The following is a 24,869-nucleotide window of genomic DNA, read 5'->3' as shown; positions in this document are numbered from 1 at the left end:
AGATGGCTGTACAAACCGATATGGCTACCACAGGCTCTGTTACACTTGGGGCAGGTAGTGGGAAGGGGTGGTGCATTGGTGTGGCACTGTGGTAATGTGCTCCATTTGCTGTTTTTGCCTGGCTTCCAATTTTTCCCGGTGGCATGTCTTGAGGTGCTCAATGCCTTCTCAGATGCTCCTCTTCCACTTTGGATGGTTTTAGGCCAGAGATTCTAGGGATCTGTAGGAGTGTTGCACTTTGCCAGTGAGGCCTTGAGGGTATCACTGAAGCACTTCCTGTGTCCACGTGGGCTTGCTTCCGTTTTCAAGCTGGGAGTACGGTACCTGCTTGGGGTATGGACAGTAGCTTTTAGCCACAAGAGGTTTCTAATGTATGTCTTTACAGAATTGAAATTGATTCCTTACCATGTTCTTTTAGCAAGTGCTACAGAAAATAAAATGCTGAGAATAATTGCCTGCTTCTAGTTCATATAATTCGAATAGTCCATAAAACCTTTAGAGATAAGAGCTGAATTAAGCCATTTGGCTCATCAAGTTTCTCTGCCATTCAATTATGGCTGATTTTTTTCTCAGCTCCATTCTCCTGCCTTCTCCCCATAACCCTTGATTCCCTTACTAATCAACCCTCTGAGGCAATGAATTCCACAGAATAACTAAGCTCTGGCTGAAGAAATTACTCCTTATCTCAGTTCCTTCACTCTGAAGCTATGCTCTCGGGTCCTAGTGTCTCCTACTAGTGGAAACATATTTCCACATCCATGCTATCTAGGCCTCTTAGTGTTCTGTAAGTTTCAAACAGGTTCCCCTCTCATTCTTGTAAACCCCATTGAGTACAGACCCAGAGTCCTCAACTGCTCCTCATATGACAAACCCTTCATCCCCCAACACCAGCACATCTTTCCTTAGATATGGGGCCCAAAACTGCTCTCAATATTCCACTGTGGTCTGACCAGAGCCTTCTACAGCTTCGGCAGTATATTTCTGCTCTTCATGGAGTCATAGAGCTGTACAGCATGGAAACAGACTCTTTATTCCAACCAGACATCATAAATTAATCTAGTCCCATTTGCCAGTATTTGGCCCATATCCCTCTAGACCCTTCCTATTCATATACCTGTCTAGGTGCCTTTTAAATTTGTGATTGTACCAGCTTCCACCACTTCCTCTGGCAGCTCATTCCATACAGGTACTGCCCTCTGCATGAAAAAGTTGTCCCTTAGGTCCCTTTAGGTCTTTCCCCTCTCACCCAAGCCTAGTTTGGACTCTGCTACCCTGGGGAAAAGATCTTGACTATTCACCCTATCTATGCCCCTCATGATTTTATAAACTTCTATAAGGTCACCCCTCAGCCTTCACAGCCTTGACTGTTGCATCTAGGTGGGAAGTCTGATGGTTGAGCGAGAGGTTGTTCTTATTGCTCCAGGTCACCAAGCCCTCTGTCTTCTTTCTGTATTCTGACTTGTCGGTTGATATCCGTCCTACCATGGTGTCATCAGCAAACTTGTAGATGGCATTTGTTCGGAATTTGGCAACACAGTCATGGATGTACAGGGAGTACAGTGGAGAGCTCTACTACACTTCAAAAGCACTTCAGTGGCTGTAAAGCTTTTAAAACGTTCTGTGATCATGTAAAGTGTTCTGAGACTACAAGATTTTCTTCAATAATCGTGGTTCACATATGATTGTAATTTGTTTGTTAATTTTAATTAATCCATTCTTCATGATTAAATTAGTCTTGTTAGGTATATAAGATTATGCAATAGGAGTGGATTGTGTAACTGCAAATATTTTCTATCGAATGGAAAATTCTGGAAGGTGAGATTTTTAACAATATGATCTTAACATGTTAAATGGCAATAATCTCATTAATACTACATCTATAATGTAGATAAATATTACAAGGTTCTTGTTCTTTTGCCATTGAATTTATAATCTGAAAAAGGCTCACATTTATAGCTTGTCACTATATCAGGATCATCTTGGAATGCAACTGCAACTGCTGACTTCTTTTCTCAACTGGAAACAGTCGTCTTCAATTCTTTCACACTTCCCTCCTCCTTCATCTTCAAAAAGTACGAGCAGTTCACAGACCTCTATGTTACATAAATTGAAATAATCTGATGAACATTTTCTGCTGTTTTACTCCCTTCACTAGCTCACCTGGCTAAGGTTCCTTTGATGTGCTTCCCTGCCCTTGTCCTGAATTCTCCTCATTCTCTAGATTTTTTTCATCTCCTATCATTGTCCTCTCTGAGCTCTTCAGTCCATGAGAACCCACCTCCCTTTTCCTCTGTCCAATTCAGCTGAAATGCTGAAAATAAAGACAGTCCACTCCTGGCCCCCATGTTAAATGATAACAAAATGGTTATCTTCAGGTTTTGTCTCCCTTTCCATCAAATCTATTGCCATATCCCCATTCCTTTAAAGACAATCTTTGCTTTTCTGTCCTTGCAAACTGCCATCCCATCTCCAGCTTCCATTTCCCTTATCTTTGAGGTGTTGTTACCTCCCAAATCTGGTTCCATCTTTCCTGAATTCCTAGTTTGAATTGGAACCCTTTCTAATTGGGTTTATGCCCTTGCCGTAGTACTGAAACACTTCTTTATTTTCTTTTCTTTATTCGTTAATGGGATGAGTATGTTGCATTTATTGCCCATCACTAAATGCCCAGAGGGCAGTTCAGAGCCAACCACATTTCTGTGGGTCTGGAGTCACATGTAGGCCAGACCAGATTAGAATGGCACTTTCCTTCCCTAAAGGACATTAGTGAACTAGATGGGTTTTTCTGACAACGACACTGGTTTTATGATCATTAGACTCTTAATTCCAGATTTTTTTTAATTGAATTCAAGTTCCACCATCTGCCTACCATTATCTGCGTCTCTGGATTAACAGTCCAGCGATAATACCATTAGGCCATCACCTCCCTGTGTAAAAATCACAACTGGTATTCTCTGTGACCGTGACAAAGATAAACTTCCTCTGTTCTTCCTTCTCAACCTATCTTTGATATAGTTGATCACACCATCCTTCTCCAACACCTCTGCATTGTCATCCGGCTGAATAGGACTACTCATCTTATTCCATTCTTATCTATCTAATCAGAGAGAATCACTTGCAATAGCTTCTCTGTATACTTCGGTGTCGCGTTCAACTCTAAGATGAACTTTAGATCTTATTTCTGCATTCACCAAGACCATTCCCACTTCCATAACACTGCTTGAATTTGCCCCCTTTTCAGAATGTCTGCTGCTGCTGAAACTCTCACCCAGTTATCCTTAGATTAGATTATTTCAATATTCCTGGCTGTTCTCTCACATTCTGCCATCTATAACTTTTCAAATCTATTCCTGTTCATTCCTGTGATTGTGGCCCTCTGGTCAGGCAACATCTTGATTTTAAAACTCCCATGCTTTTTTTTCAAATCCCTTTTTGCCTTGTGAAATCCCCTTCAACCCCACAACTTTGAGATGTCCTTTCAGGAGATAAATTGATTGGCATAAAATTCCCAGCTGTGACCTGCTGTTGTATCCACAATATTTACATGGCTGGTCCAGTTCAGTTTCTGGTCAGGATGTTCACAGTGCAGAATTTAGAAAGTGTATGTCATTAAATATTAGAGGGAGTTTCTTAAATTTTCTCTTGTTGTCTTTATCTGGCACTTGCGAGTCATGGATGTCATTTTACTGTTCTTCAGCCCAAGCCTGAATGTTGTCCAGGCAATGTTAGACATCTTGCTTCAGTATCTGAGGATTTGCAAATGGCACTGAACATTGAATATGGTGCAATCATCAGCAAATGTCCCCATTTGTGACTTTATGATGAGGGAAAGTCATTGATGAAGCAGCTATAGATGATTGGGCTTAGGACATGGCTGTTGTGGTGCCTTTACCTCTGGTCCAGGAGGTCTGGGTTCAAGTACTGCCTGCCCTAGAGGTGTATAATAACATCCCTGAACAGGTTGATTAGCAAATATCTACCCTAAGGAAGAGAGGGCTTTTGTAGTGCAGTTGTAGTGTGTCCCTACCTGAAGGTCAAGAGACCTGCTTTCAAGTCCGACTTGTCATAACATATCTGATTGGTTAATTAAAATGTATGTACCCTAAAGAATACCTGTAGTGATGTCCTGGGATTGAAATGATTGGCCTCCAACAACTATGCCCATCTTCCTTGTGCTGGCATGCCTCGAACCAGTGGAGGATTTTCCCACTGATTCCAATCAAGGCCAGTTTTGCTAGAGCTCTTTTTTTTTGCCGTGCTCTGTGAAATGTTACTTTGGTGTCAAGGGCAGTTCCTGTTGAGTTTGGCTCTTCTGTCCATGTTCAGAATAAGGGAGTAATGAGGTCAGTAGTTCAGCCCTCGTAAAATCCAGATTGAGCATCAGTATGCAGATTATTATTGAGTAACTGCTACTTAATAATGCTGTTACACTGGCCAACGATTGGGAGTAGTCTGGTGGAGCAGTAATTGAGGGATTGGATTGGTTGTAGTCATAGTCATAGTCATACAGCATGGAAACAGACCCTTCAACAGACAGTCCAACCTGTCCAGGCCGAACATAATCCCAAATGAAACTAGTCTCACCTGCCTGCTCCTGGCAGATATCCCTCCAGATCTTTCCTATTCATGTACTTATGTAAGTGTCTTTAAATGTTGCATCCATCACTTCCTCAGGAAGTTCATTCTGTACACAAACCATCCTCTGTGTAAAAAAAAAAAAAAAAAAAAAAAAAAAAAAAATTGCCCCTCATGTTTTTTTAAATCTCTCTCCTCTCACCCTAAAAATATGTCCCCTTGTCTTAAAATCCCCCATCCTAGGGAAAAGACACTTACCATTAACCCTACCTATATCTCTCATGATTTTATAAACTCTATACAATCATCTCTCAACCTCCTATGCTCCAGTGGAAAAAGTCCCAGCCTATCCAGTCTTTCCTTATAACTCAAACCTTCCATACGTGGCAACATCCTGGTAAATCTCTTCTGAGGCCCTGGCCCTGCTTTTTATGGACATATCTGGCCAATTTGCCAAATTGTGAGGTTGATGCCAGTCATGTAGCTCTCTTGGAACTACTTAGTTAGGTGTGGGCCTGGTTTTGGAGCACAAGTCTTCAGTACTATTGTGGCAGAGATGTTAGGGGCTACGTGAAAGGCCTATGATGCCTTCGGGCATATCATGATATCCGGTAGAGTGGAGTGATTCAGCTGAAACAACTGGGAATTTTAGGAGGAGGCCAAGATGGATCATCCATTTGGCAGTTTTGAGTACAAATCCCATGGGGAAAGCATTGAAATCATAGAATCCCTACAGTGTGGAAGCAGGCTATTTTCCCCAGCAAGTCCACATCAACCCTCTGAAATGCATGCCACCCAGACACACCTCTTACCCTATCCCTGTGCCCCTGCATTCCCCATGGCTAATTCACCTAACCTTCGCATCCTTGTATACTATGGGCAATTTTAGCATTGCTAATCCACCAAACCTGCACATCTTTGGACTGAGAGAGGAAACTGGAGTACCTGGAGGAAACAAATGCAGACATGGTGAGAATGTGAAAACACCACACAGTTGACTGAGGGTGGAATCAAACTTCAGTCCCTGGTGCTGTAAGGCAGCAGTGCTAACCACTGAGCCACTAGTTTTGCAGGAAATAGTTTGCAGTTGGGGTGGCGCAGTTGGGGTTGCACAGTGGCTAGCACTGCTGCCTCACAGCACCAGGGATCCGGGTTCAATTCCACCCTCGGGTGACTGTGTGTGGAGTTTGCACATTTTTCCCATGTCTGCGTGGGTTTCCTCCGGGTGCTTTGGTTTCCTCCCACAGTCCAAAGACATGCAGGCTAGGTGGATTGGCCATGCTAAATTGCTCATAGTGTTCAGGGATGTGTAGGTTAGGGGGATGGATTTGGGTGGGTGCTCTGAGGGTTGGTGTGGACTTGTTGGGCCGAAGAGCCTGTTTCCACACTGTAGGGATTCTATAATTCTATAATAATTTAAAAAAAAATCTCTTGCAATGATAGCTCTGTATTTGCATTTATATAGCATCTTTGCATGGGAAGAATTCCTTTGTGCTTCACAGAAGGCAAAAGGAGAAATATCTTGATATGTTGCTTAAAAATGGCTTGGAAACTGGTAAATGAATACTTCTAGGCCTTATATTTTTCACACTAAATGTAATCAGACCTGTTTCCTTTCCTTGTTACTATTACTGGCAGACACTACAAATCTAGTTGAGCCCAATCTCACATTCTACCCCCAACTCTGACATGTTCCAATTCCTCCTTTGTATTATTGCCAAATCTTTATACCCTCCATACCCAATGTCATACTTGGCTGTTTGCCGTCCAACTGGAAATTTGTCTCTATTGTTGCTTGTGGAGTCTAACTGTTTGAAGATTGACTGTTTAATTTACCTGCATTATAAAAAAGTTATTTAATTCTGAAGACCTCTGGATGTAATATATTGATTCAAGTCAATTTCCTCTTCCATACTTCAATGTACACTGTGACTAGAAGTGAGCAATGCCACACAAGGTCTGCTTATACTAAACAAAATACTTTTAATTCTTGCCTGATGGTGCAGCTGTGCAGAGGTAATATTGGACTATAATATAGTTTCTACTCCTCCTATAATGAACTTTATAAAAACAATTTGCGAATAATTGTGTTCCTTGGATAATATTAGATAGCAACCTAACCAGGCCAAAATTTGCATGTTCTTCCATATTGGTATGTTTCCAAGGTATCAAGTGCACATGCAGTGGTCTCTGCCAAATCTATCAAAACAGCTATGCCCATGCATTTAGTTTTGTAGTTTATTTCCATGAACTGTTTTGATTTTTGGCAGTCGTAAAGAAAGACCAGAGCAGTTCCAATATATATATAAAACACCTGCCAACTATTTGACAGAAGCATCACTGTATCATCTTGTGGTCTTGTCCTGTGGTAGTTTGTGTAAAACTGTGCAAATTTCCTTTTATGCTTGCCATTTAAATTGACTTGGGATTTAATGAAATCAAGATCTCCATGATTTTGACCATAACGTTTCAGTGCTTTGTTCATTTGTCCCTGAAGCTCCATTATGTTTATTCTGGTTTGGTTTGTTTATAACAAAACAAATTCTGATCGTTTGTGTTCCTGTTGATGTTTCTATTGAATTGATTTTAAAATGTTTACATTTAAATAGTGCCTTTTACCAACTTCGGGATGTCTGGAAGCGTTCTGTGACCAGTGAGTTAGTTTTGAATTATAGTCATTGTTTCTTTGCAGGAAGTCGGCAGTTAGTGTTTACACAGCAGTATCCCAAAACCAGCAATATTGTAATTACTAGATCATCCAGGTTTTTCAATGCTTATTGATAATGCTTATTAGGACATTGGGGAGAATGCAATGTTAAGTTGAATTCTCCGATATTTATGGGAGTTTTTTCCCCCTGTACTTTAGATCCTAGGATTTAATTTAGACTGCAAAAAAAAATCCATGTTCATGACAGTGTGTCTTAGGGACGGTATGGGATTCTTTTGGTCAGCAGTGTTCAGTATATACAAGTTAAAATTGAAGTAATTTGCCCTTTCTATGCAAAGGGAAGTGCCTGTTTAAAGAGTAGAAGGTACAAATTGTTTCCATTAGGAATTTAAGCTTTATAAGTCATTGATTAGGTCTCTGAGGGAGTATTGTATCCAGTTTTATGCGCTACACAGAAAGGACGTTCAGGCTTGATGATGGTGTAGAGGAGATTTTACCAAAATTAGTACTACCGATAAGCCACTTCAGTGATGTGAGGAAACCAGAGGGGCTGGAATCATGCTACTTAAAGCAGAGAAGGTTTAAAAGGAGATTTGATAGAGATGTTTAAAATTGAGGTGTTTTTTTTAGAAAAGGACTATTTCTGGTGCTATATAAATATTACCTGGATTTGGCAGATGAATGAATCGCCAATTCAAGGGAACTCTTCAAATTTCCTACATACCTTTGACACAGTGAAACACAATTCTGACTTAGAAATTCTGAGGGCATATCTGATGTGAAAAAACTTAATGAGAGGCATGGTCCTTAGTTAACTAGAAGTAAAGTATAAATCCATAATTATCCCCCTGTTCTTTGAGGCAAATTAAAATCCAGAACCCTACCACAGTATGCTTCTATTGTAAATGGCATATGGCAAGTGATTTAATATATCTGCATTGCTGCAGGTATGGCCATTATATTAAATACTTTACTTTGGCTTTTACAAACATTTTATTTACAGACAAAGCTTGACTGATTTTAGCGGTTCTCGAAGAAATGACCAGATATATAGATGTAGCTTGTATGGATTTTCCGAAGATATTGAATATGATGTATCGCAAGAGACTTCGTGGAAAAGCAATTGGATGGGATAACAAAAAACAAAACAGTAGAGTAGATTGACAGACAAGAATGTTCTATGTTGAGGTGTGCTGTGTATTTTTTGTCTCTGTGCCAAGTAAATTTAGCGAATAGTGATTGAATTTAATCTCCTGTGGTTGAAATCCATAATCTCGCAACCTATAATTGCAAACCACGTGATTCTACAAGCTTTGATATTGAAATTAATTTACTGACTGAAACAAGAATGTAACTGGCTCCTTTGCAATTGTTTAATGAGTTTCTTTGTTTAAATCCTGCTGTAGGTTTCATGTTTACATACTCTGCATTATCCAGAAGCACAGAAGCGAAAACTGCACGTTACTGGTGTGTCTTGGAATGTGACAGGCTCTGTCATTGCTTGTGCATATGGCAGGTATGATAGCTACAAATAACCAACATTGGGTCTGTATTCATTATTGGTAGTCACGTGCTCAATTAAAGTGAATGCTTGTCTTTCGTGATGTAGCGTTTGAGTCTTTCAGAGCAGGAAAGAAGACTCCAGCTGATCATTGGTTTTAAATTTAAATTCCATTGTGGCTGCACTTCCAATTCCAATAATACTACTTTGGGAATGGACCACAAAGCCATTCATGTTGGTTTAGACCATTACTAATGAAGATTAAACTCATAACAATGGCTTTGACAACATTTTTTCTTTCGTGGGATGTGGATGTGTGTGGTTAGGCAAACATTTGTTGCCTATTCCTAATTGCCTTTGAACTAATTCGCTTTCTAGGCCATTTTAGAGGGCAGTTAAGAGTCAAATACATTAAATGTGGATCTGCAGTCACTTGTATGCCAAACCACCTAAAGATAACAGATTTCACTTATATGAAATCTATTGAAGTATATATATAGAGTTATTTTTACATCACAGGAAAACGTCCTTTAGCCCATTGTGTCTGCACCAGTTACCAAGTATACACTACACTACACTAAATCCATTTCCAATGCTTGCCCTGTAGCTTTGTGTGCTAAGTTTCAAATGCTATTCTAAATACTCCTTAATTTTTGAAGGTTCCTGCCTTTATCACTCTTTTAAGCATTGAGTTTCAGATACCCACCACCCTCTTGGGGGTGAGTGGGCAAGAATTCCTCAAATTCCCTCTAAATCTCCTGCTTTTAACCTTAAAACTGTATTGACACTTCTCCTAAGGGGAAGCTTTTTCCCTATTTTGCTTCTGCTGCAGCTGCAGACTGTCCTGTGGAGGCATTTCCCCTCACTTACTCAACTGCTAATGGCACTCTTTAATTTAAAGTTTAAAAACTTTGGAGAGAAGGCCCTCCAACTTCAACTATTTCAGAAAACAACTTGTTTCCTTCTATTGGCCTTCCAGCTTTGAGCACCTGCTCATCATATTTAATTGAATAGTGAGACTAGCTTCGGGTCATAGAGTCATCGAGTTATACAGCACTGAAAAAGATCCTTCGGTCCGACTTCTTCACGCTGACCAGATATCCTAAACTGATCTAGCCTCATTTGCCAGCATTTGGCCCCTAGCCTTCTTAAACCCTTCCTATTCATGTACCCATCCAGATGCCTTTTAAATGTAATTGTATCCTCCTCCACCACGTCCTCTGGCAGCTTGTTCCATATGCGCATGCCCTTCAGGTCCCTTTTAAATCTTTCCCCTCTCACCTTAAACCTATGCCCTCTAGTTTTGGACTCCCCTACACTAGGGAAAAAAAGACCTTGACTATTCTCCCTATCCATGGCCCTCATAATTTTATAAACCTCTGTAAGGTTGCCCCTCAGCCTCTGACACTCCAGGGGAAAAGTCAAAGAAAATCACAACTTACTGATTACTTGTCATGCAGTGTCAGCTTCTGGCCTCCACTTGAGGTTAGAATCCGAAAACCCATGGGGAAGTCCTGTCCATATTATGAAAAAGAATGGTGATTTAGGAGAATCAATTTGTTTGAATTAGTTATAGCTACTTCAATCATACTCTGACTCAGGGCAAGTGAGGCTTGAACCGAGACCTCCTGGCCCAGTGGTAGGAACACTACCAAAGCACTACCAAGACCCCTCTTTTAATTGGTGATATACTGACCCAAGTGCCTCTGAGTTATTCTATTGGAATGGCCTTTATTTCTATCATCAACAACAGCAACACTCAAGAAGCTTGACACCATCCAGGACAAAGCAGTCTGCTTGACTGGCACTACATCCACAAGCATTCACTCCCTCCACCACCGATGCTCAGAAGCAGCAGTGTGTACTATCTACAAGATGCACTGCAGAAATTCACTAGAGACCCTCAGACGGCACCTTCCAAACCCATGACCACTTCCATCTAGAAGGACAAGGGCAGCAGATATATGGGAATACCACGACCTCCGAGTTCCCCTCCAAGTCTCTCACCATCCTGACTTGGAAATATATTGGTGTTCCTTCACTGTTACTGGGTCAAAATCCTGGAATTCCCTCCGTAATAGCATTGTGGGACAGCCCACAGCAGGAGGAATGCAGTGGTTCAAGAAGGCAGCTCACCACCTTCTCAAGGGCAACTAGGGATGGGCAAGAAATGCTGGTCAGCCAGCAATGAATTAAAAACAAAAATCTGTATGATCTAAACCTACAAAAATGATTTGAACTCACGGAATAATTTAGAATATAGGATAATAAAATTATTCTAAGTAAATACATTTACCTTAACAGCACTTTTGTGATTTTAGTAATTATTTTAAAAGATAGTCACTTGTTTCAGCCAATTTGTACGCAGCAATGTGACAGATTATCACAGGAGAATTACTGAACAAGGAAAGCTACACTTGCATCATCTATTTGTCTCTTAGATGATTGATGAGTTTTTGCCTCCATTCGCCTGTCTGGTACTATACTATTTGTTTTAGTGTGAAGAGCATTATATCCTTTGATGGTTTGTAGCGGGAATCCTTTTATATAACCCATTCAAAATAGATCCACCCCTTTTCTGTAGTACCTCCTCCTCTTGGAACTTCCAAGTAGCACCTTGGCACAATGATATTCTGTTTCTGTACATGTCACTGTGATTTTTAAATTCATACCCTGTTCCGCTTTGAAGTTTGTAGCCTTTTGGGTTTGAGATAGCATGACCTCTGTGTTCGCTAAGCATGTCATGCACTTTGGATGCTGAAAGTCATTTAAATGAGCTGGCTGTTGTATAGTTCAGACACACTGCAGTTCACTGCCAGGGCCTCTTAAATCTTCACAGGATTATTGACCCCTTTACTTTTAATTTGTCACAATCATGACATTTATTGAAAATTATTTAATAAGTTTGATTTTTATCAGAGATTTGTGTTACCTGAAATGTGTTGTTGTAAACATCTCTTCAGCTATCAACAACTTAGTTGAAGGTCTCTCTGGATTTTAAACAAAGTTTAATAATTAGGAAAGACTTGTTTTTATATAGAGCCTTTCATGATCTCAGGAAGCCCCATAGTACTTTATAACAAATGAAATACTTTACCTAATATAGATGGCCACTTAATACATTTTGAGTACTTTCAAAGCAATGTTTACTGTTTGAGTCACTTTCTTACCAATAGAAGTTGTTGCATGCAATTGTGATAAAACCATTTCGTCATAATATGTACATTAGTTAACTTTAAACTTTAACAAATAATTTGAAGAATTTTCAGGTTATTTCTTGTTCTGAAACTATAACCTAAAAACACAATAGATCCAGTTTTGTGTATATTCATTGGTGAAAGGTGAGTTTACACTTCTATTGTACCTTTTATTTTGTCCTTTGAACATTTCTATTGCACCAGGGGGCCAGTACAGATGCATGTTGAATGGCCTCCTTCTATACTGTAAAATTCTATGATTCTAGCAGATTGCTTTTGAAATGTAGTTACATTTTTGTGAGGAAACACAACAACCAATTTGTATCTACAAATAGTCATGATATGAAAACCCAGTTTTATTTCTGTCGGTTTTGATTGAGAAATTGATATTGGAGTAACACCTTACTCTTGAAGTTGTATCGGAAGGATTCTTTTTCTAGCTCATTTTGTTCCTTGCAGTATAAAATATTATGCCGGTTTCATATTTACTTAATACTTTTCAAAGGTGAGTTTTCATGGATTGTGTTTAAAAATAAGATTTATTTCATGTTCTGTGCGGATGCCTGGATTTTGTTTTTAAAAGAGAGACCAATGAAAAGACATAGTGGAACTTTTTTTAAAACAAGACATTTCTTGGAAGCTTCATGGTGTCAGCTAATTGTTGGACTTGTTTGTTGGTCATCGTCTGACTGGATTTTATGGATTGTTTGAACAGCTTTTTGCAGGCAGTTGGAGTTTGTTTTGGTTCGAGGAAGTCTGCTGAAGTATAGACTGCTCAGCTCAGATATCCTGTTTTTGAAATGACTCCAGTGTGAAACCTGATTGTTCACTTGAAGAGTTACTGGAAGTTTTCTTGATTAAAGTCTTTTGAGCAAGCTGCATCTGTCAACACCCCAGAGACAATTGCCTTGTCTGGTGACCTGTCATTGTGTGTCAGATCAACAGCCGACTGAACATTATACCTCATTCCTTTGTTTCCTTTAAGAACTAACCATTACTAGCCAAAAGTGTGAATCTTTATAGAATAAGCTTTTTTTTTTGTTTTGTAATCAAAAATGATTTTGTCTTTATTGAAGAAACTTGGTTGATGGATCTTTTTATTCTAAGTCTGATATAGAAAAAAAGACTTGCCATATCAGGAACTGCGTAAAATAATGAATTTTTGTTGTCAACGATAGTATAGTGGGAGTAAAGAAAGGCTGTGCACTCCTTCCATCTTACTTGTAACAACTGTTATCCAGGATTTGCTACTTGTTACTGAGTGTCATTGAGGACAGAACCACAGTGCACACTGGTTTCTCGCTGTATGATCTGATCAGTTCCTGGTTGATCAACTTTGAACCTGTGATTGTAGCTTAAGATTCCCCACAGAATCTGAGAATGTAATCCAAGATGACACATAAGTGCAGACCTGAGAGAATGCAGCACTGTCAGAGAAACTTTCTTAGAAGAAACATTAAACTGTCTGCTGTTCAGTTTGGTGTAAAAGATCTTGTAGCAATATTTGGAGAAGAGAAGTGGAGTATTCCAGGTGCTCTGGCTGATGCATATACTTCAACCAACATCATCAAAAGTTTAGCTGGACATTTATTTTGTTGCTGTGTGCAAATTGGCTGCTCCTTTTGTTTCCATTATAATAGAGACTACACTTGGAGTAATTTGTTGACAGTGACACACTTTTGGAATTCTGAAGATATTTTAAAAAGTTTCTATATGGTTGAGTGTTTGTTTCATTCAGTGCTAGTTGCAAATTGTCAGGGGATCAAAAATGCTTAAGAGGGTAAGGTACTTTTTCTATGTATTTTAGTTTTTAAAAGAAAGATTGTATCAGTACTAAATAACAAGAAATGAAAGTGTAGCATACATTACACCATTAATAGTGCTAGTCATCATTAGTCATATTATTTAATCTACTCCATTTAAGGATCATTATTATTGTCACTGACTGACTATATAATATCCACTATGTGTGGACCCTGCATCTTTTGTCACCTTGCTTTCTGCTTTGGAACAGCTGGACTGAAGTGGGCGCATATACTGGTGGATTTTCTTCTGGTGTTGATCATTTGACTGACAGCAGTGATTTCTGGCTCCATCATGTTCACAGTGTTATAGTTGAAAAAATTTGTAATGTTAAAAACACCCTCTGCAAGTGCATGCCTGTGTGCTTCCAGATTGCCTTTGACCAACGGACTACTAACATGAAGCAAAGTAACAAGAGATGATAGTGGGCAAGAAAGTTTCCTTTGTATAATATTATACAAAATCTAATTGATCATTTTTTCTTATTTAAATCACAATCTTTCTCTGAGTCACCATTTGCCATTAAATCATCCTGTAAATTATTCTGAGTAACGTTTGACTGTTAACAGCTTTGTGCTTTACTTTTCAATGTGAAAGTTTGTATGATTAGTAATAATTCCTATCACATTGTTTTCAGGTTGGAGGATGGTGATTGGAGTACAGAGAAGTCCTATGTGTGCTCCTGGAACCTAGATCGGAGAGGGTTGAACCCAGGGAGACCAAATACAGTGATAGATGTTTCTAGTGCTGTCATGTGCCTGGCATTCCACCCAGTAGAGCCTTCTTTGATTGCTGGTATGAATTGAGGCTTTCATTTTTAAAACCTGTATCTGGTCATCACATTTTAGGGCAATGGAGAAATGAGTTGAACCACTGAAGTCATTGAGCTCTTTTCCAACATCTTGGGCGTCCTGAGGCAGTGGATGAAAATCAGACTTGCATTTATAGTGCACTTCACAATTTCATGACACTCCGAAGTTGTTCGCAGCCAATGAAGTACTTTTGAAGTGTAATCACTTCTATAACATGGTAATTATAGCAGCTAATTTTCCTGCTGTAAGTCTCCATACACAGCAGTGATATACTAGTCAGTTAATCCATTTTGGTAATGTTAATTGAAGAATAAATATTGGCCAGGAAACTGGGAGACTGTCCTGGAATCTTTATCTGCAAGCAAGTGGTGTCTTAGTTTAACGTTTTATCCAAAAGACAGAAGAGATGCAGGTCATAGCCAGCACATATTACCAGCAGTAAATGATACAGCAAAGTGCTGTAATGACTGTCTGTACAGGGGTGATAACATTGAGGGAACTTTTATTTAAATGGATTTTTATTCGCCTATTTAGAATTGATGAGTAAAATGTCTGTGTTTATTCTCTTCACTCTTTATTCATTAACAGGATGATGGCGTTGCTGACTAGGTAGCATTTGTTGCCCATCCCTAATTACCCAGAGGACAGTTCAGAGCCAACCACATTTCTGTGGGTCTGGAGTCACACGTAGGCCAGACCAGGTAAGGATGGCAGTTTCCTTCCCTAAACGACATTAGTGAACAAGATGGGTTTTTCCAACAATTTACAATGGATTCATGATCATCATTAGATTCTTAAATCCAGATATTTTATCGATTTCAAATTTCACGATCTGCTTTGGCGGGATTCAAATCCCGGTCCCCAGAATGTTATATGCGTCTCTGGATTAACAGTCTAGCGATAATACCACTGGGTCATTGTGTTGTGTTGATTTAAGCTGCAGTGTTGAGGTTGGTTGGCTCGCTGAGCTGGTTTGTTGTTTTGCAGACGTTTTGTTACCATGCTTGGTAACATCCTCAGTGCAGCCTCCGGTGAAGCGTCGGTGTGTTTTCCCGCTTGGTTTTTAAACTCTGGGGTCCGTTGAGATGGATTACCTCACTTCTGGTTTTCCTTCGTAGTGGAATGTATATGGGGTCAAGTTCAATGTGTTTATTAATAGCATGCTTCGTGGAGTGCCATGCTTCTAGGAATTCTCGTGCTTGTCTCTGCCTAGCCTGTCCCAGGATCTTGGTGTTGTCCCAGTCAAAGTCGTGGTTCTCCTTGTCCATGTGGATTGAGATGAGTGAGTATTGGTCGTGTCTTTTTGTAGCCGGTTGGTGTTCATTATGGTTTATCCAATCCAGTATCTTGCCCCTAACACCATGGACTCTTATTTAATATCCTCCTTTGTGGCACTTTGACAAAGGCTTACTGGGAATCCTAATAGATCACGTTCTTGTTTGTCTTACTTGCTCATTGCTTCCTCAAAGAATTCCAACAGATTTTTCAAATGTGACGTCCCCTTGATGAAGCCTTGCTGACTCGACCATGCAATGTAAGTCATGTTTCAAAGCAAGTCTGTCTTTTTACATATTTTTTCCTCTGGTGTGCATGGCTGTTTAATTTTAGTTGCATGGTAACTTAGAGGTTGCTGGCCTCTTGCCCCTCCCAACTGTCTCTCACACTGTCACTGCCCTCTGCCCCTCTCCTGAGTCCTTGCTCACACAAGAGAGGAAGGGAGCAATGTGCAGAGTGAGGGGATTAGGAAGCATTTAGGAAACAAAATTGATTTGAAAGAACAATCAAGCATGCTGAGTTACAGTGTTAACCTTGGTGCAACTGCAGTAACTGAGGTAAAACAAAAATGGAGGTAGCACTATTTGTGTATATTCCCTAATTTATTAACTGTGCTAAAACAAAGATGTGCTGTTAGACCACATTTTTAATCTGGGGAGTATTTAAAGGTACGTTAGGATAGTAAATTAATGAAAATTAAATTGATTTTCAATTCCAATAGCTCCTCACTAAATTAAAAGATAAATATACTTCCTTTCAGAACCTCAACCATGAAGTATCCATTTTAATGTTGCCACTGTGTAATACCGCTAGGCCATTGCTTGCTTGCCTCCCTCCCCAGAGGGAAGTGATGGCCTAGCGTTATTATCACTGGACTGTTAATCTAGATACCCAGATAACGTTCTGGGACTTGAATTCGAATTTCACCTCGGCACATGGTGGAATTTGAATTCAATAAATAACTGGAATTAAGAGTCTAATGATGACTGAATCCATTGTGAATTGTTGGAAAAACCCATCTGGTTCACCTTCCTTTAGGGAAGGAAACTGCCATCCTGGTCTGGCCTACATATGACTACAGACCCACAGCAATGTGGTTGACTCTTAACTGCCACCTGGGAAATAAATGCTGCCTTGCCAGCGACACCTTCATCCTGTCAGCGAAAAAAAAGCATTGAAGTCTCCACTTATTCAAATATTAGCAAATTGAAGAAACTGATCAGGTATCTGTATGATATATTTTGATTTGGAAGTGGTAAAGACCCATGGTGAAGGTTTCTTTATACTTGTTCATGGTATGTGACTTGAGTTCACAAAATTACACAAAATCACAGAATCAGTAAGGTGGAAGAAGGAGGTTGTATGGTCCATCATGTCTTCACTAGCTTCCTGAGCATTTTGAATTTGTGCAAATCTCCTTCCTTTTTCCTGTATCCCTGCACATTAGATCATTAAATTAAAAATAATGTCCCCTTGAATACCTCAATTCAATCTGCCTTTACCTCACCTCCAGGCAATGCTTTCAAGCTCTTAAAAAGTCCTTGCGGTACATCATTGTTACCACTAGAGGATACTAGTGATAGAAAAATTCATGATTTGTGAGATAAAAGTTCAAAGTATTTTGTGTTGACTGATTAATACATTTGGAATTTCCAAATAAAATCCTGGGCAAGATGTTATCACAGCTGAAAAATAACCAATAAATTAATCTACTAATTTAAAACAAAAGAAAGGCTAGAAGGAACTGAAGAGTTCCTTTTTAACTTGAGAATAAATATGAGAGTTGAAGTCAATGCAGTCTTCCTTTAATACATTGAGGATGAAAGAGTTTTTAAAAAAAAAAAAGCAAGTTGCTTTCTGCTTTGAAGTTTAGGAACAACGATCAGATGAAAAAATGCCACCGTGGTAATGAAGAAGGAAAATTTGAACATTAGGAATAGTAGAATGTCACTCAACCCTTTGAGCCCGTGCGTTTCCAGTATTTTCCTGTTTTGTTACAGATTTATTTACAGCAGTCACAGAATTCACTTGGTCCCTATATAAATCTCTTAAAGCTTTCTCTTCTAGTCTGCAACTTCTGATTCCATGTTAACAATGAAAAAGGTTTTATCCAGTTATCCTAGCTGTTTGTGCCATTTTTTAAGGGATGGAGAGGACTTGGAGTTCTAACAATCTGTGTCAGTAATGATATTTTATCATGCATCATTGGAAAATGAAATACTTTGGATGCAGTCTGAAGGAATGGGTGAAAATATTGAATCTTTATTGTGTACCTCAAAGATTAAAGATTAATGCACTATTTGTGGGTGGAGCAGTAAACAAACATGCATTTATAGCATCTTTCATTACCTCAAGGAGTCACAAATCTAGTGATTAATAGAAAGTATGGCAGCTGATTTGTATGACCAGTTGGCCTAGTATTGGTTATCGGGACATTACTGGAACCTATAAGGGCAGAGTTACTGATAACTTGCAGCTATTCTGAGAAAATAGGTATAGATTTTTAAAGGGTATGTCATGATTGAACCTGACTGAACATTGAGTGTGTTGAAATACTCCCCACTTTGCCTGGACGAGTGCAACCCCAACAACACTCGAAGCTTGACACCATTCAGGACAAATCAGCTCACTTGATTGGCACTGTATCCACAAGCATCCACTCCCTCCACCACCAAAGCTCAGTAGCAGCAGTGTGTACTACAGTGTGTGCAGAAATTCACTAGAGATCCTCAGACAGCACCTTGCAAAGCCATGACCACTTCCATCTAGAAAGACAAGGGCAGCACATACATGGGAACACCACCCCCTACAAGTTCCCCTCCAAGCTACTCACCATCCTGACTTGGAAATATATCACCATTTCTTCACTGTCGCTGGTCAAAATCCTAGAATTCCCTCCCTAATGGCATTGTGCGTCAACCCAGTGCAAGTGGACTGCAGCAGTTCAAGAACGCAGCTCACCACCACCTTCAAGAGCAACTAGGGACAGTCAATGAATGCTGGCCAGCCAGGGACGCCCACATTCCACAAAAATGAATTTTTTAAAAAAAAAAAAAAAAAAAAAAAAAACATTTTGAGGTTGTCACTGAAGTAATGAACAGGTTGATGTCTGTGGATATTATTTAAATGGTCTTCCAAAGGCATTTGATACATTCCGTCGTAACAGACTGTTAACTAAAGTTAAAACTCTCAGAATTGAAAGGATCGGAAATAGGCTGAGTAGCAGTTCATGGAATAGGGGTAATGAGTAGGTACTCCAGTTGGAAAGGTGTAACTAGTTGTGTCCTATGAGGATCTATATTGGGGCTTCAGTTGTTCACTATTTATTTACAACACAGATGGTGGGATGAAATGCTGCATGTTCAAGTTTGCTGATGACAGGTAGGCAGATCCATGAAATATCATGGATAGCTATAGAAAATAATTGAAAAGGCTTAAAGGAATGCTGACCTTTATAGCTGGAGGACTAGAATATGAGGAAATGGAAGTCACGCTGCAGTGACTCAACATCCTGCTGAGACCACACTTTAGGAAGGTTATATGGACCTAAGAATGATTTATCAGAATGATACCTGAGCTCATTAAGTTAAATTACAAACAGAGATTCAACACACCAGAAGTAGCACTCCCTGAAATTTAGATGGTTAATAGGTGATATGATCAAAAGTAAGGCACTTTTGTCCAGGTCTCTCTCAGTAGTCCAGGAACACAACTATTATGCTACCATCAAGATTTCTGTGGGCTTACCTTGACTGCTGCATTGAAGCAGTTCAAGAAAGCAACTTATGTCTGCTTTTTCAATTTTACCACCATGCCCATATACGGAGCGTGATTTTTAAAAACAAAAAAAAAAGTTTTCCAGATTTGTCCAGTTTGCTGAGTTATCAGTCTTTCTATGAAACAGACTCTGCTGGGAATCCTTCCTTAATTCCCCTCCCACAGTAGAGTTGATGGACAGTTTGCAGGTCCTTAGTAAATCAGGATTATACAAGAATACGAGCTAAGAGCAAGTGTAGACCATATGGTCTGTCACACTTGCTCCTCCATGCATCTATAGTGTTATGAGGGAGGGCGTTCCAGGATTTTGGCCCAGTGATTATAGTTGAAAGTTGGTGAGCTGAATGTCTTGCAGATGGTGGTGCTAACATGCATTTAATGTCCTTCTCCTAGGTGGTGGAATATGCTATTAGTGGAGGCATGGTGACATGCTGCCATTGTCAGTGATGCACACAGTTTCCACTGTATGTCATTGGTGGACAAAGTGAATGTTCAAGGTGGTGGATGGAATGCCAAGCAAGTGGAGAGCATTCCATCATACTTCTGACGTGTGCATTGTAGATGGCGCACAGGTTCTGAAGAGTCAGGAGGTGAAGTAGTCACCACAGAGTTTCCAGCCTCTGACCTGCACTTCTAGACTCGGTACTTATATGGCTGATCAACGGTAGTGCCCAGGATGTTAATAGTAAGGGATTCAGCTATGGTGAAACCATTGAATGTCAAAGTGAGGTGGTTAGATTTTTTTCTTGTTGGAGATGATTACTGCCTAGAAGTGGTGTGCATGTTATGTGCCACTTGGCGCAAGCCTGGTGGTGTCTTACTGGATATGGATGCAGCCTGCTTCATTATCTGAGGAGTTGCGAATGCTGCTGAACATTGTACAACCAACAGGAAGCATCCCCACTTTAGACTCTGTAATGGAGCAAAAGTTATATAAAGATGGTTGGGCCTAGATCTCTATCCTGAAGAAATCCTGCAGTTATGTCTGGGAATGAGATGATTGACCTCCAACAACCACAACTATTTTCTTTTGTGTAAGGTCTGAGTCCAGTGGAGAATTTTCTCCCTGATCCCATTGAATTCGGTTTTGCTAGGGTTCGTTAATTACATAGCCAGGCAAATACCATCTTGTTGTCAAGGGATAACAAGGTGTAGAGCTGGATGAACACAGTAGGCCAAGCAGCATCATAGGAACAGGAAGGCTGACGTTTCGGGCCTAGGCCCTTCATCAGAAATTTATGCTGCTTGAGAAAAGGGTGCTGGTTGGTTGGCAAGCAGACTCTGAGGCATTGCCATGGAGAATGCATCAAGGAATGAAGGATCCTCGTACTGTTGCTAAATTCAGAAAAGGCACAATGCTTGGACATGTTTTTCTGCTTCCTGTGTATCAGAATATGTAATGTCTAGCTACATTGCAAACCCGACTTACAGTATCAAATTTGTTCTTAACGTAATTTTCAACAATTGCAGAATCACAACTAACATTAGCTGTCATGTTGAGTGTTTTGCAAATACAAGCTGATTGTGTACAGTAATTACACTATCTTTTGATACAATTCACCAGTTGTTAAGTTGTGTGGCCAACATACCTGGCATCGCACCAGCACTGACATTCATATACCATTTCTTTTGTCTTTTTTTTTGGGTAATTCATGGGATGTAGGCATTGCTAGCTGAGCCAGCATTTGTTGCCCATTCCTAAATTTCCCTTGAGCTGAGTAGCTTGCTAGGTCATTTCAGCAGGCAGCTAAAAGTCAACCATATTGTTGTGTGTCCAGAACACACTCATAGGCTAGACTGTGTAAGGACGGCAGATTTCCTTCCCTCAAGGACATTAGTGAACCAGATGGGTTTTTACATCAATCAGCAGTGGTTATATGGTCATCATTGGACCAGCATTTAATTCCATTCTTTGTTTTGTTGAATTCTGATTTTAGCATTGACTTAGTGGGATTCTAACCCATGCTCCCAGGACATCAGCCTGGCGTTCTGAGTTATTAGTCTAGTTATCATTCTGCCTCCACCTCCCTATGATATGCTAGACATTTCTGGCTTAATGGCAGCATCCATTATGCTGCTGCATAATAACAATTTAAAACTGCTAACTTTACCCATTGTTCACATTTTTCATGTGCCTAACCCCTCCAGGTTAATCACCTGTTGTTCAAGGACAATAATATGGGTAAACAATGGCCTAGTGGTATTATCACTAGACTGTTAATCCAGAGACCCAGGTAATGTTCTGGGGACATGAGTTTGAATCCTGCCGCGGCACATGGTGAAATTTGAATTCAAAAATAAGCTGGAATTTAAGAGTTTAATGATAACCATGTGTGGTGATTGTAGTGACATCAGCCAAGTGGACCTCATAGAATGAGTTCCCTGATTGGGGTTGTTAATCTGGTCCAATCAGGGAGCTCTGGGTGACAGCTAAAAAGAGGAGTGCCCCCATTCTAATGTTCTGAGGATATGGGTTCAAATCAGGGCAGATGATGAAATTTGAATTCAATAAAAATTAGAACAAATAGTCTAATGGCTGATACTGATTGTTGCCCATGGCCATACTAGTCAAGTAAAAAATGCCCGATCTCATCTGATCTCAGAATAAAGCAGACTCAGACTTGGTTAGTAGTTGAATGGGAGACCGCCTGGGAATGCCAGGTGCAGTAGGCTACCTGACGTCATGCACCAGTTGGAGGATGCTCAGGTGTGTTGTGGAATATCGTCTGCATGTACCCTTGCCCAGATGGAATTTCACATTGGCCCCAGGATCCTGTACTTTCCCCAGAGCCTGTGTCCCACAACTTGAACCGCCACCAAGATTTATGTTGTATGTCTTTTGGGGAAGCAAAATGCTGGACAATGTCTAGACTGCTGCTGGACACCATCCAGCTCTTCTTCTTCGACTGTCTGCCTTGGCGTGCCTATTTACCTTTACTGTGCTCTGTGCGGGAGTCCCCCCTCTTTCCCTTGGAGATCTGGAGTGGAGGGTGTTGCACACAATAGTCCCTTGCAACTGCAGATTGCGGTGTTTCACGGACTCCCAGCCCAACCTTTTGTTTTTGGCACTGTGGAGTCCGTGGACCATGTATATATTGGTTGTGGGCGCTTGCACTCCCTTTTCAGTTACCTGAAGAACGTTTTGTCTCAATTTTTGGTTGCATTTCAGCCCCACGCTCCTGATCTTTGGGCACCCAGTGCTGAGAGGAGCAGGCAAGTTGGAGGATCTTATAGATCATAGATATCCCTATAGTGTGGAAACAGGCCCTTCGGCCCAACAAGTCTACACTGAACCTTAGAGCATCCCACCCAGACTCATCCCCCTGTAACCCACCTAATCTATACATCCCTGAACACTATGGGCAATTTAGCACGGCCAATTCACTTAACCTGCACATCTTTGGACTGTGGGAGGAAACCGGAGCATGCGGAGGAAATCCACGCAGATGCGGGGAGAATGTGCAAACTCCACACAGACAGTCATCCGAGGGTGGAATCGAACCCAGGTTGCTGGCGCTGTGAGGCAGCAGTGCTAACCACTGAGCCACCGTGCTGTCTTCTCCTCGTGGGTCTGCTCCTGGGCCTGGCCAGACTGGTGACAAACAGGTCTAGGCAGTGGACCGTGGAGGGGGTCATTTTGGCCAATTGCCTGCCCCTCTTCTGCACATAGGTTTGAGCCCGGGTGTCCATGGAGAGGGAGCACGTGCTGTTCATCAATGCTCTCGATGCCCTTAGGGAGAGGTTTAAGGTCGAGTGCTTTATTTTATTCCCCAATTCTATTTAGGTTTAATCTCTATCCTACCCCTTCACTTTTTTTTCACGTACTTATTGCCCCTACCGGGCTTTGCTTGTTACTGGTTCCTTTGCCATGTGTGTTTTTCCTTGGTGGTGAATGTATTGAATAGAATTATTTGCACAATGATATCTTCCCTGAGTACCTGCAATTATGCACGGCATGTGTGCACACAGCAGTACTGCTATGGAGCAGTAATGTGGGGGAACAAAAAGAGCAGTATCAGACGTTCTGACACAGAGCTGGTTCTGAGGGAGCTGGAACAGTGTTAAGGATTTTCCATGTGTAAATGGATGGTATCTTGGTGATGGGATGCCAGCCTCTGTGGAGTTATTTCAGTGGTGACAAGCGTGGGATACATTCCTGAAGAAACTTGCTCACGACAGTCGCCTTTAAGTTGGGGTAAGCATTTTTGGCATCATGCTGTTATTTGGGAAGCTTGACTCATTTGACCCTGCTGTCAAAGACTGAATGCATTATTTTTCTGGGCAAATGGCATTGGGGCAGATGAAAAGTAACGAATAATTCTCATGACAGCTTGTGGACCTGTAGCTTTTTTGGTTATTAGGAGCCTAACTTTTCATGAGGAACCAGATACTGAAACCTTTCAAGAGTTGGTGGATTTAGTTTAGGAATATTACAACCCCAAGCCTCCTGTAATTCTGAGATGCTATTGTTTTTAGTCGGCAATTTGAGAACCGGAGGAATCCAAATCGGGATTTTTGGCTAGGTTAAGACACTTGGCAGAGGGATGTGACTTTGGTTTAACCCTTAATGGGATGCTGAGAGACCTTGTCTCTTACCCACGCAGAGCTGGTGAATTATTACAGAAATTTCATACATAGTCTGCATCCATCCTGGCACGTAAATATGCCCAGACAAAGAAGGAAGATTTGGCGGTCCATTTTGGAGTCAGTAAGTTCCATCAATACCTTTTATGGGCATACATTTGTGATAATAACGGACCCGACTAGCTACTTAAGGAGGACAAGGCAGTGCTGCCCAAAGCTTCAGGCCGAATTCAACAATGGGTATATACTAAGTGCGTACAATTCCAAGTTCGAACACCATCCGGAAGGCCAAGTAGCAAATGTGGATGCATTGAGTTGACTTCCACTAGCTGGTGGTACTGACGCTGGGCAAGTCCGTAATGGTTCAAAATTTTCTGGACATACTGTTGACTGTGCATCCGAAGTCTTATACTTGCATAAAGATCAGTCCTGGCAGAACTGAAACAGCTGGTGGTGATGGGGGGAACCAAAGGACTGTCATAACCAGCTTTGGACCCGGAGAGACCAGATCACAATAGAGGACGGCCTGTTATTAGGGGGTGCAAAATTGATTGCCCTGAGCAAAGTTTGCTGCCAGATACTGGCTGAGTTCTACCAGAGTCATCCAGAGGTCTTCAAAATGAAGATGTCATGTCTAGTGGCCAGTTGTGGACGCAGACATAACCACCTTGGTGGGG

General features: G+C 40.7%; 1 protein-coding gene across 1 annotated transcript in view; it reads left to right on the top strand.

Moving 5' to 3' along the window:
- dync2i2 (dynein 2 intermediate chain 2) overlaps positions 1–24,869 on the top strand; it is a 42,016-nt gene that overhangs the window by 1,763 nt on the left and 15,384 nt on the right. Inside the window, exons 2-3 of the mRNA XM_048613753.1 lie at positions 8,650–8,759; positions 14,382–14,539. Of these exons, the coding sequence (XP_048469710.1) occupies positions 8,650–8,759; positions 14,382–14,539 (268 nt within the window). The remainder of the gene's footprint in view (positions 1–8,649; positions 8,760–14,381; positions 14,540–24,869) is intronic.

This window comes from Rhincodon typus, chromosome 28, assembly GCF_021869965.1.
Source record: "Rhincodon typus isolate 14 chromosome 28, sRhiTyp1.1, whole genome shotgun sequence".
NCBI classification, from domain to species: Eukaryota; Metazoa; Chordata; class Chondrichthyes; order Orectolobiformes; family Rhincodontidae; genus Rhincodon; species Rhincodon typus.
Note: the sequence above shows the minus strand (reverse complement) of the source record. Positions and strands in the feature narration are given on the sequence as shown.